Below are 13364 nucleotides of genomic sequence, written 5' to 3' on the forward strand. Positions count from 1 at the left end.
AGTGCACCTCATGTTTAGGCTCGGTGAGAGGGGGGGGGGCTGGTGCCTAAAGAGGCTTTTCCCTAATCTACCTAAATTTTTCTGTATGGTAAACCCATGTGTGACTAACTGTTAGTCAAGTTCAGCTGGAGAAATTCAACCTTTATACATATCTAGGCTCCCAGCTTTCTACTGACAGATCTTCTGGTGCTGATATTCCATTAGAAAATAAAGTCTTGTGCTTTCTTCCAAGTTATCGTATTCTATGCCAGGTTAATTTTTACTTGTAGACTGTTGATCAAGTAAAATAAAAATATATAGAAAGAAATAATGTCATCTCTGTAACTAGTTTTAAATTGATGTATTTAATATGGGAAGGAAAAATCAAGAGTTAAAAAACAGAAATGAAGCACAATGAAATCTGCAGTTTAAAGTAAATATCGGCACCATTTCCGTTTTTTAGAAAAACAGAAATGGAAAAAAAAAACAGATGAAAAAAAAAGAACAGGAACAAAAACAGGTTATCTATTTCTTCTTTCTGTTCTTTTTTGTGGAAAAACAGATTACAGCTGTTTTTATAGAAAGAACAGCTGTTTTTGTTTTCGCTTATCTTCCTCTTTTTTAGGATGTTGCACCCTGTCACCTATACTTGGTTAAATTACTCGCTGCAATTCTCCTCCTAGCGTAAAGAAACCGACGTGAAACCACCCTAAATTTACTAACCATCTCTTTTAATCGGCCCCATGCGCGTAGGAAACAACCCCGACTACACAGGTGATGCTAAAACCTATTAGAGGACCTGGGCACCGCACATTTTCGTTCCTGCCTCCTCAAGATGTTGAATAATGGGGTGCAAGATAATATAAACAAACTTTTCTATCAAATTCAAAAGCGCAACAGTTTCGAATAAAATGGAAAACAAACTGTACTGTGTCCACTTCTAACTTCCATTCTACGCTAGGATCAATACATTTTTTACCCAACCAGTTTTGAAGTTCTAACTTCTTCCTAAGTAACAAGTTCGAATATTGAACTTGTCGCTTAGAGATATTCTTGTTTCAATGGTTCTTTCAGTTGTATTCGTATATTATTTACGAAAAGATAGCCAGCCACACCAAATGCCTGCTCACTGGGTACACTCGTGGCAGGGACCATGAGATAATCGAGTGCACATGCTGGGAGCTCCGGGATGTGATTTTGACTCCAAAACTTGAATGGATCAGTTAACTAAAAGAACGACAGCTTTGGTACGTGGCACAGCAGAAGTTTAAAAAACACTTTAAACTGGGGTAATTGTTCTCAATTTGTTACGAATTGTAAATTGTAAACAAAGTTTCTCGAAAAAGCCCTCAATCGTGTCTCTACGAGCATCGATTGACCTCTAGTGTTTGGCGGAGAAAAAGAGTAGAGAGAAAAAAGATAAATAAGATGCATTTGTACTGTTCCTCTGGTTATGGGTTTTTGACTATGGCTATTTCAGTGGTGTACTTTTAATTTCGATTCAGAATCATTTTAGAGACTTTTCGATTTTTTTTTGAAAATAAAGTAAATTTGTTTTCGTGCTCAAGACATAGTTATTAGATTTTTCGACTAAGCTGAGCAAAATGGCTATCTCAAAATCTCGATCGGGTTACTTGGAGGAAAAATTGAGCGTGTGGAAAGGGGTTAACTGCTCTCCAACGTTTTTGTTCACTTAAAATGGGAACTAGAACTTTTGATTTCTGATCAAATGAGTCCTCTCCTGATCTTCTACGATCACTGGTTCGGTATGATCACCCTGGGGAAAAAATAAACACGCATTCTTGATCTGTCTTCTGGCAAAACTTTCAAAACTCCACATTTTTGTACATAGGAGCTTGAAACTTCTACAGTAGGGTTCTCTGGTATGCTGAACCAGATGGAGTGATTTTCATTAAGATCAATTGATCTTTTGGGTTTGTTTCACCTTTTTCTATTTGAAAACGAATTTCTATTCGTTTTAAGTTTTAATGTTGCTCCTTACTTTCAGCTGTAGAAACTTTTGTTTTTAATTTAATTTTTGACCGTTTTTTACATAGTGCTGGGAAATCCGGCTCCCCTCCAGGAAAAATTCCCTTCTCCCATGAAAAATTCCTCCATGGAAAGACCCTCCCAAGTTTTCTTCGGCTCGTAATTTTGAATAGGCATCAAAATTTGATTCTTTTTATTTGTCTATTTTTATCAATGCTCTGTTTATTGGAGTTTGGTTACTATTGAGCCGCATCCCTCCTTACTTATAGTTCGTTACCACCAACTGTTTGATATGTGACGAGTGTCACCTGACCCGTACCAGGTACCAGGGATCGAGTGAAGCTCGGTTTCTTGGTATATATAATATAAGACGCTGTCAAATCAAGAGTATAAAATTTAAATACACCTAGAGGACTACCCGAAAAACGCAAATCCACGAATGTTGAAAATGGTGTGTTGTTGCAAGAACAACTACTTGAACAATCAAATGTCCTGAATTCAGTTGGGCAGAATTACAAGACAATCAGTATCGAATTCAACGTCTGTATATAAAATCCAATTGAAAAAATTTTGGTCCAACAGATCTTAGGCCATATTAGGCATCCATTTATGTTCGGAATCATCAAAATTTGCGAACCCTTGTTTTTTTTCTTGATTTTTATAAACTATTTATTGTTGTAGCCGTCACCCCCCGATAAAAAGCGGAAAGGGAACTCGAAAAAGAAAAAATTCCATAGCCGATGGCATATAATATGTTACGAAGAAGTAGATTGGAGTAAACTGACCAAAAAGCTGGGTAGCTCTTCAGTGAAGGAAGATAAAATTCTCCACAGAATTTTAAAAGAAGATTTTTTACCCGAAATACCAACATTGTTTGAAGAAAAAGAAAGACAGAGACTGTAAGTTTATTTTCTTTTAAAAGTAGACATAGCAGAATACAAGAATTTTTGTTTTAAATACTAAAGACGAAACTTTGCTTTGCTAATTCGCTACTAGGAGTAATTAAATAAAAAAAAAAAACTAGATTTCTTAACTGAAAGTAAGGAGCGACATTAAAACTTAAAACGAACAAAAATTACTCAGTATATGAAATGGGTTGTCACCTCCGCAATCCCTCGCTCTTTACGCTAAAGCTTTTAATTGTTTTAAAAAGTAGAATTGTGGCAAAGAGTCAAACCTTAGCGTAAAGAGCGAGGGATTGCGGAGGTGACTACCCATTTCATATACGGATTAATTTTTGTTCGTTTTAAGTTTTAATGTCGCTCCTTACTTTCAGTTAAAAAACTAGTTTTTTTTTTCATTTCTAAACGTTTTTGAATTAATGCATGTTTGATTTTGACTCTCCGCACGTAAATTATTAAAATGAAATTTGCATATTAATTCTTTTTTTGGCTAAATGACTTTCTCTTAGTTTTGATCAGACGATTTTGAGAAAAAAGGGGTGGGGAAGGAAGCCTAGTTGCCCTCCAATTTTTCGGTTACTTAAAAAGGCAACTAGAAATTTTAATTTTTAACGAACATTTTTATTAGTATAAAATTACGTAACTTAAGAATTAACTTACGTAACAAACTTTTATATTTCTATTTTTTTATTATTCATAGGAGGGGGTTTGTCCCCTCGTCTATACCTCGCTCTTTACACTAAATCTTAAGTTTTGTCCCAATTCTTTAAGAATGACCCCTGAATCAGAAAGGCCGTAGAATAAATAGTTGAAATTAACTAAAAATACTTTAGCATAAAGAGCGAGGTATTTATCTCCTCCTAAGTGCCTCGCTCTTTATGATAAAGTATTTTTAGAACCCCTCATATGCGTAATAATCTCTGTTCGTTTTAAGTTTAATGCTACTCCTTACTTTCAATTGAAAAAACTTTTTCATGTTTATTTTTTCATTGTTTTTTTTTATAGTAATGCTAGAAAATCCCGCGCCTTTTCATTGAATTTCTCTTCCCCCGTGACATATTCCTCCAAGGAAAGATCCTCCCACATAGCCCCCTCCCCTCAATCCCACCCCCAAACTAAAAAAAATCCCCTGAAAACGTCTGTACACTTCCCAATAACCATTACTGTATGTAACACTGGTAAGTGTGTAACTTGCAGCCCCTTCCCCAGAGACTGTGGGGGAGTAAGTCATCCCCAAAGACATAGATATCATGGTCTTCCCTCTCTCATGCATGCAAGTATTTATACAGTGACTTAAAATGACTATTGCTTTTTTTTAAAGTACCGAAGTAGATATTTCTCTCTCCGTGCTAGTCTGGTTACATTTTCTCTACAAATTCTATTCTACAGCCTTTTTTTCCAAGAGAGATGACGCATGAGATATAAAATCATTAAAAAATGTTATCTTTTACTTTAGTAATCTATGTGACGATATTCTCTACCAGGTTAAACAGCGTTGTTTTATTTGCTTTTTCTTCTGTTGTTTTAAGGCAGTTATATCATTGAATTAAATAAAAAAAACAAGTTTTTTCAACTGAAAGTAAGGAGTGACATCAAAACTTAAAACGCACAGAAATTACTTCGTATATGAAAGAGGCTGCTTCCTCATCAACGCCCCGCTCTTTACGCTAAAGTTTGACTCTTTCTCTCAATTCTTCTTTCTAAAACAGTAAAAAACTTTAGCGTAAAGAGCGGGGCGTTGATGAGGAAGCAGCCTCTTTCATATACGAAGTAATTTCTGTGCGTTTTAAGTTTTGATGTCACTCCTTACTTTCAGTTGAAAAAACTTGTTTTTTTTATTTAATTTCTGAACGTTTTTGAATCAATGCATGTTTTGATTTTGGCTCTCCGCAGAGGAATGATCAAAACGAAATTTGCATTTTTTTTTTTTGGCTCAATAGCTTTCTCATAATTTTGATCGAATGATTTTGAGAAAAAAAGAGCGGGGGACGAAGCCTAGTTGCCCCCCGATTTTTTGGTTAATTAAAAAGGCAACTAGAACTTTTAATTTTTTACGAATCTTTTTATTGGTAAAAGATTTACGTAACTTATAAATTAGCTTACGTAAAGAACTTTTGTATTCTCATGTTTTTATTACATACATGAGGGGATTCGCCCCATCGTCAGTACCTCGCTCTTTACACTAAAGCTTAAATTTTATCCCAATTCATTAAGAATGACCCCCTGAATCACAAAAGCCGTAGAATAAGTAGTTGAAATTACCGAAAATACTTTAGCGTAAAGAGCGAGGTATTAGAAGGAGGTGAGCCCCTCATATGGGTAATAATTTCTGTTTGTTTTCAGTTTTATTGCTGTTCATTACTTCCAGCTGAAAAAGCTTTTTCACTTTTATTTTTTAATTGTTTTTTTTTTAATAATGCTAGTAAATCCTGCTCTCCCTTCATGGAAATTTTCTTCTCTCATTACAAATTCTCGAAGGAAAGTTCCCTCAGCATATCCCCCTCTTCTCAACCCCTCCCCCAAACCAAAAAAATCCTCCTGAAAACGCCTGTATACTTCCCAATAACCATTACTATATGTAAGCATTGGTCAAAGTTTGTAACTTGTTGCCCCTCCCACTGGGACTGTGGGGGAGTAAGTCGTCCCCAAAGACATAGTTATAAGGTTTTTCGACTACGCTGAATAAAATGGCTATCTCAGAATTTTGATCCGTTGACTTTGGGAAAATAATTAGCGTGGGAGGGGGCCTAGGTGCCCTCCAATTTTTTTGGTCACTTAAAAAGGGCACTAGAACTTTTCATTTCCGTTAGAATGAGCCCTCTTGCAACATTCTAGGACAACTGGGTCGATACGATCACCCCTGGAAAAAAAAAAAACAAAAAAAAAACAAAAAAACAAATAAACACGCATCCGTGATCTGCCTTCTGGCAAAAAATGCAAAATTCCACATTTTTGTAGATAGGAGCTTGAAACTTCTACAGTAGGGTTATCTGATACGCTGAATCTGATGGTGTGATTTTCGTTAAGATTCTATGACTTTTAGGGGGCGTTTCCCCCTATTTTCTAAAATAACGCAAATTTTCTCAGGCTCGTAACTTTTGATGGGTAAGACTAAACTTGATGAAACTTATATATTTAAAACCAGCATTAAAATGCGATTCTTTTGATGTAGCTATTGGTATCAAAATTCCATTTTTTAGAGTTTTGGTTACTATTGAGCCGGGTCGCTCCTTACTACAGTTCGTTACCACGAACTGTTTGATAGAAGCAGATTGGACAATAGGTTAGAGCCTGTCGTTAAAGATATCTTCAATCAAATTATAAACCTTAGAAAACTTCCATTCATGAATAAAACTGAAAGGAAAGTCCTAAATTAGCGCATTCTTTCTCCAAAGGTGCTTGTATTCATGGTCCATATTCATTGTCTAGTGCTCTAAAAATAACCCAAATTTATCTTGGCAGATCTCAATTGAATTTGAAGAACTCATGAAGTTTTTGGTTTTGACTTTCATCTTTAGCTGAATCCTCATTCTGTCTCATGATGATAGTGTTGATGACGAGAATTTAGTCTCCTTCTCACTGACGTGACTCGTGGGCCATGAACTTTGGATTAACGCTGCTAAAATAATGTGGCTTATTATAAGGATTCATCCCTTGATATCTTCTGCAGAAATTTAATTGTTAATAGGCTCAGATGGGTTGTAATCAATCCTTCTACAGTTGCCACTAATTTATATTTTCAAATTACTTTCTTTAACTTTTATCTTACCCTAGTCTGGTAACTCAATCCCCAAAATACGAAGAATATAATTAGAAGAAATAAAAATGAATACTATAGCATATTTTACACCATATATTCTACCTATATTTTGGATTATAGGTAAAATGTTCCAGAATCTCTTCTTTTTTCCATTTTTTTTATTTGCCTCTCTATTCCCTTTAGCTGTTCAGTTTTATATATGAGAGAATTTTCTGGAGTGGGGGAGATTTTCCGTGGGGCGGATATGTCTGGCACCTTCTGGGTCTCACAAATCATGCAGAAGTTCGTAGGGTTAAGGTTGTAGTGGACATTTCTGTTTTTGAGTTCCACCCTTCGATGATTAAGAGCAGTGATATACATATGCTGTTCATTTCGAAGAAAACCGTAATTCAATATGCTAGCACCAGTTAAAATGATCCTATCAGGAAGTTTGGGAACGAACCTTTACACCTTCACACTATTTACTTGAAGCTCAGGAGCTTGCAGTTTAAACATGGTAAAGAGCCATATGCCTTTATTGTATTATTATCCTTCATCCTCCCCAGCCACTACTTATGGAAGGGATGATCGTAATTACTTTGAAGGGAGCTCATTCGATAGGAAATCAATAGTTCTAGAATCTCTTTAAAAAAAGTCAAAAGCAATTAGAGGGCAAACAACCCCCCTCCTTTGTCCTGATTTCCTACGTGCCCTACCCCTCTGCATTTTCCCAAAACATTAGGTCATTATTATGAGATAGCCAGTTTATTCAAAATCGTTTAAAAGTCAAAATATGTCTCCGACTATGACTTGATCCCTACAGCCCCTGGACATGGGCCATAAATAATGCATATTGACAATTATTTACGCATAAGTTTCATAACGAAAAAAAGAAGGCTTGATTGTTAGTTATATGATTAGCTCGCAACTTTCGGGGGCCGTTCTCTGTGATGAAAGCATCAAACATGTTATAGTGGGAAAGAGGAGTATGAGGCTTAATACTTTTGCTCTTTACTCTTGGAGTAAGGGGACTCCACCGTAGAAGGATAAATAGGAATAGATATGGGTTGCCTCCAAAAGGGAGGGTTGCCTCCAAAATTTTTTCCTACTCACCTTGTATTGAGTAGAGTGGTTATAGAAACTTGTGAGGGGATTCGCCCGATCGAAAAATCTAAGTTCTGAGCTTTTTTCAGGGTGAAAGTGATTCAGCGTAATAAACCTCCCTTTTGTGACATTTTCTTCTACCTGAGCCTGTAATCCCATGATATTCACCAAAATTCCGAGGTTATCAGTTTGTCCAGAACCGTTGACTGGTCTAACAATCTTGTCTCTTGGGTCAGCGTCACCCACACAGTCCCAGGGAGAATGTATATTTTCATTACATGAATCAAGAATAAAAGCCACATTTAATAAACGCTTCAACTTTCTTCTAGCGTTTTTGTTTAATGATAAGCTTCAAGTTTTCCGTACATAAAAAGCCTTAATTATGGAAGATATAAAAAAGCTCAAATGAAACAGTGACAAGTTTCACTTGATAATTTATTATTTCTGTTCGTTTTTGGCTTTGTATATTTATTGTTAGTAATTCCGGGTCTGAACTGTTAAATGACTTTATTTCGGCTCGTCTTTGGTTTTAATATAGCTCTTTACTTTTGTTGTAAAACCTCTGTCAAATTGAACGTTGAAAAACAAAAAGGAAAAAGTACAAAAGAAGTATATCATTCCTGAGCAACCCACCTAACTTCTATTTCAAATGAAAAAATACAAAGGGTCATAAAAATGACATTTTCGCATGTAAGGATGTGTGATATCATATCTATGTGTTATTTTTGAAAAAGGAGGTCTTTGTTGGTCTTTCAAATGAAGTTATTTGACTAACATTTTGAAGGTAGAATATTCAAAACGTTGTCAACTAGTAGTTGACTAGTAGTTGCAGGACTAGTGTCGTCAATTTTAAGGGACATGATAGTTTTTTCATAATGGCATTGACTAATTACTAGTATTTCATGCAAGTCCCTTAGTACTGCTCTTTACTTACTCTGAACCTAAAATGTGTGGTCAAGGCTGTGTATCCACCGTCTAGTGTTCCTCGGAGAATTTTATCCACTGTATTAAATAGTAAAGTAAAATATAGTTGACTCTCGCTAACTTGAAATTCACGGGACCTTGATTTTTCCTCGAATTACGCAGGGTTCAACTTATCCATAGTTCGGGTTCTATATAAAATTCGACTTATAAAGGTAACGAGCTTTAGAAATAAGCCAAATGAAAATTCGAGTCATAGAGGTACAAAATCACTAAATTTACTCCCTACAGCCACTACAAAGTTAAGAATAACTTTATTAGTGCATTATACAATTGACATATCAAGACCTGACTTTGAAATGTCAATAATAAATTTAGTTTGCTAGGAAATACGATACCAGCAAATTAAAAGAATATGATAAAAAAAATATGTTAAAAAAATTAAAAGATATCAAAGTTTACAGGTTACAACCTAGTTACTGGGGTTTCGACTAACAGAGGTTCCTTGAAAAACTTCGAGATGCAGAAGTAAACTAAGACTTGTGGAGGTAAAGTGAAAATTAAATAGAGACTTGTCTACTGAATTTCGAGTTATAGAGGGAATTTTCGAGTCACTTCGACTGACAGGGGTACAATCTAACCAAAATTTGTTTCGAGTAATGCGTGTTTTTTTTTTTTTTACTCATGCACGGGATTGAAAATAATTCGAGATACTGAGGTTTGAGTTATCGAAAATCGACTGTATATGCTTTTTACTGTTCAAACGAGTTGCACACCTGTTTTCTGTACGAAGTGCTGTTAATAAATCTATTGTATTCTGGGATTTATGGATTTTTTGTTGTTCAGTTTTAGTGTGATTAAAATTTTGAAGTTCACAAATGAAAAAAGCAATCTGTGTCTGGTCTTTGTCGCTCTATTTTGTATGATAGAAGAGGTACTTGTTACAAAAATTGCTATCACAAGTTACCAAAGGGTTGAATTCGAACTTTGGAGTCAATAAATAAGAACATGACAAAATAAAGATCATTGGAAAAGACACGAAAACTTAAAAAACTGACTAAGAATACCAAAACAAAAAATATCACTTTGAAAAATCATTGTCTAGTCAATTAAAGGGGTCTACATAAACTTTGATGCTCTCGCCAACCTTTTCTTCTGATCTGGATTAACATTCGGATTTTTCTTCGACTTTATTTGTGTAAACTAGGCATCCCTAAGTAGATTCGAAGGAGAATAATGTTTTGCTATTGAGTTGAATAAATATTTTCATTTCCAATTGATAGAGATTGGCCGCTGAATAACAATGTTGGACCTTAAATGTGGTGTCTAATTTCTCTTTCTTTTTCACTATAGCACATTTCGTGCCGCCGGGCGCATCAGTGGTCACTGAGATTGTTACAATTTATAATGATACCATTGAATCCTTAACATTAATGGATTTGTCAAATCTTTGCTTGAAGGATAAATAGATGGTTTTGACGGAATAATCCCCTTAAGGGGACCTTTCTAGGCAGATTTATAGGGCCAAACGAAGCTGTTGTTCAAGTTCTCTCCCCTGTTCGTCACCTTCTTCAGATAATCAGAGGGAGATATTTGCTAATGCTTTTGTCTTTTCGCCTTGTCAACTCAGAAGGAGGTGAGTTGAGGTACATGTATGTGGATTTTCCAGTTCCCACTAGATATTGAAAATGCAGCATTAGTTGGAAAAACTTCTTTAAAAGGATGTGAACGTATTTAACGTGAAATAATATTGATATGATGGCTCATGTTAGCTGATATCTAATGTTTTATTTAATTTTATTGTTATAGGAAACGAGCAAAAGAATTGCCTTTATCTCGAAAAATAAATTCAAGAACAGAATTGGCTACTGACGGTTCTCATAAGCAACAGTCATTTTATTCTAAATATAATGCTTTTGAATCTCGGGTCAAGCCTACAAAAAGGTTTGTAATTTGAATTATCCTTAATTTTTCTTGTAAGTGTAGCTGGGTTTTCGGTAAACTGCTTTTATTAGAGTCGACACGTTGTCTTTGGGTAGGAAATTAAAAATTCCTGTGCCTCTATTTAGGGTCGGACATAACAGGAAGGCAGACAACCCCCTCAAATGCTCATTTTTTCACCCGGGCACCCCCTGTAACTGTCCGTGACATCGGATGTAAATTGGCTGTCTCAAATTTATTCCAAGACGGTTAATTCGTCAGAATGATGGAAAGTTCTGAAAAAAATGGATCTTAAGGGAGGACATGATCTATGAAGCCCTTAGGGAGAGGGTGCCAAATTATACAGTTAATAGGTTTAGTAAAGAAAGTGGATAGGTTACACCTAGTTGAAACCTAGATCATTTCAATAATTCAAACCTATAAGACACGAGGCGTGAATTTAGTTAGAAACCCCTCTACCCCCTCCCTCCCTTTCTTTATAGCCAATTTTCTAACAAAAACGAAAACTGGCTAGGTCTTGTATAGACCGAAGTTGTGCAAGGATTCTAAATCTTAGCACAAGAATAGGCAAAATCCAATCCACCGCCTTATTCTGTGCCAAACCAAGGTAAGTCAGGACTTAGTGTAAAAATGAGACATGTCCTTACTTGTTACAAAACGAACCAAGTCCTGCTGTGGTGTAAAATGCAAGCCTTGGACTGACTCAGTACAAAAATTAGTTGAGTCCTGATTCATCGAAAAACGATGCGAGTCCTTATTCAGGGCAAAACCAATTTATGCTTGATACACTCTCAAGCCAGCTAAGCCCTGACTTGGTGCGATAACGACCTGATTCAAAGCTTCGGAATTTTTGTGTCTCTGTGTAAAAATGATCTTAAGTTTCGAATTTTTGTTAAAACGAGCAAAGCTCTGGCTGTGTAACAGCAAACTAGGTATTTATTTGGTGCAAAAACGAGCTAAGCCCTAAGTATTTGTAAAACTAACCTATCTGAGATTTGCTATCACAATGACGCGGAGTAAAAACGAATTAACTCGTGACTTGGTGCCAAAACGGGCTAAGCTCAAGCTGCGGACTGACTTAGTAGGCTCCAGAAAAGTGAACAAATATCACTTGTTTTCAACCAATAGAATTTGAAGCACAAAGTGGATCTTCAGCCCTCCTTTATAACCCTCTCTGCCAATTTTTCAGTAGTAAAGCACGCAGGCTTTTCTTTTCCTGTTGGCTTAAACTTCATGGGGCATGTACCGTGGGCCAAAGGGGCATGAGAAGGAATGGAAAAAGCTGTTACCCCTTCTCCTACCCTTGGACGAAAATACTTCTACCTCTTCTCTTGAAACTTACGAGGCAAGGGAACAGTTTTTCAGAGATATATGCTAATTTTGAGTCCCACCCACCTTCCGCATGAATGTGTCCAGATTTGCTTAAAATTTAAGAGCGTAGAGCTACACGACATCAGACTTCCGTGGAAAAATATTACACTACTGAATTTTTACAGTAAATAAAAGTTGGAAAAGTCAGGCATTCAATGAACTATGAGTTTTTTTTAAGCCTGCTTATACCTGGGTTATAAAGTTGTAAAATAACCCTAGGGAAAGTTTCTTTTGGTGTGTGTACTTATGTGCTAAATTTCAAGCAAATCTCATCACCTATGACTTTTCGTTCATTTCCTTGGCAAAATGCCACAGGGGTACCATTCTCAGGCGAGAAATCCTTCTCAAACTAAAATTTTAAGTATCAGCTTTCATTTTTCAATCATAGTCTACTATCTGTTGGCAAGGTAGCTTTACTTTCTCGTACCTTAATCCTAAACTATCCCTCGATAGCTCGTGTATCCTTTTGACTGCATCACCTTTTGATCTTATTTTATTGTGACTGGAGACATACATTAGATCCTAGTTTTGTCCCCTCCCTCTCCCCCTGCAACTCCGTTTTTTGACTGTATTATCTGCACTTATTTTATTTCATATTAAAATAGAACGTGATTCTGGTGAAGGTAAGTGTAATAATTTAGTTTGCATATTTGTACCAAAACAACCGAATATAATATTTCCATGAAAGTAATTTCCGTTGTTAAAATTATTCACAGATTATATTCAAAGAAAGTATCCTTGAAAAACAGGATTTATTTCTTATGGTTTGCTTAACTTAGTTAAAAAATAACGAAACAGAACTATTTTGGTAAATTGATCAGTCGTGAATTTGTTTTAAAACATTAACAGTTGCAGCAAAACACAACATTAGATAATTCCTCCAATAAAATGTTGGTATAAAATTTGTCTGAATTCAAGGATGTGCCCAGAATGTGGGTAAAGATGGCTTCAGTCCCAAAAATACCAAAAATCAGAGATTTCAGAACCAAATGATTGAAAACCTATCTTCAAAATTCTTCGAAAAAAAAAATTAATTAAAATTAGGGCTAAAGCTGGCAAAAAAAAACTAGGGCTGGTCAAAATATTGATTGAATATACATATTATTTTAAATTTAAGTTGCAATTTAACATTTAGGTCTTGAGTATAAAATCTTAAAAAAGAACATCAAATGTTACTGAAGTTAACCAATAAACAGGCCATTTTTAGATTAAAGTTAATTAAAAACTAACCAAACTAATTTGATATGTTTTAAGGGAAAGCTAAGAACGGTATTGAAACCTAAAGCAAGAAGAAATTAAGTTGCATAATAAGCAAGCTTAAAAAGGCTTACAAATTTCAATGGATGGAATCCATAACGAGTAGAAATTGAAAAGAACAACCAATGTAAACTTAAAACGAAAAACAAATTATCACAAGG

At 35.5% G+C, this 13364-nt stretch overlaps 1 protein-coding gene across 2 annotated transcripts in view; it reads left to right on the top strand.

The window, feature by feature from the left end:
• The window catches only part of LOC136040668 (remodeling and spacing factor 1-like), a 106795-nt gene that overhangs the window by 54182 nt on the left and 39249 nt on the right, over positions 1-13364 (top strand). Inside the window, exons 7-8 of one of the 2 annotated variants that reach the window (XM_065724962.1) lie at positions 2650-2867; positions 10444-10578. In XM_065724962.1, coding sequence (XP_065581034.1) covers positions 2650-2867; positions 10444-10578 — 353 coding nt within the window. The remainder of the gene's footprint in view (positions 1-2649; positions 2868-10443; positions 10579-13364) is intronic. The other variant, XM_065724970.1, reaches the window with a different exon arrangement.

The sequence above is a fragment of the Artemia franciscana genome, chromosome 2 (assembly GCF_032884065.1).
Source record: "Artemia franciscana chromosome 2, ASM3288406v1, whole genome shotgun sequence".
Taxonomy (NCBI): Eukaryota; Metazoa; Arthropoda; class Branchiopoda; order Anostraca; family Artemiidae; genus Artemia; species Artemia franciscana.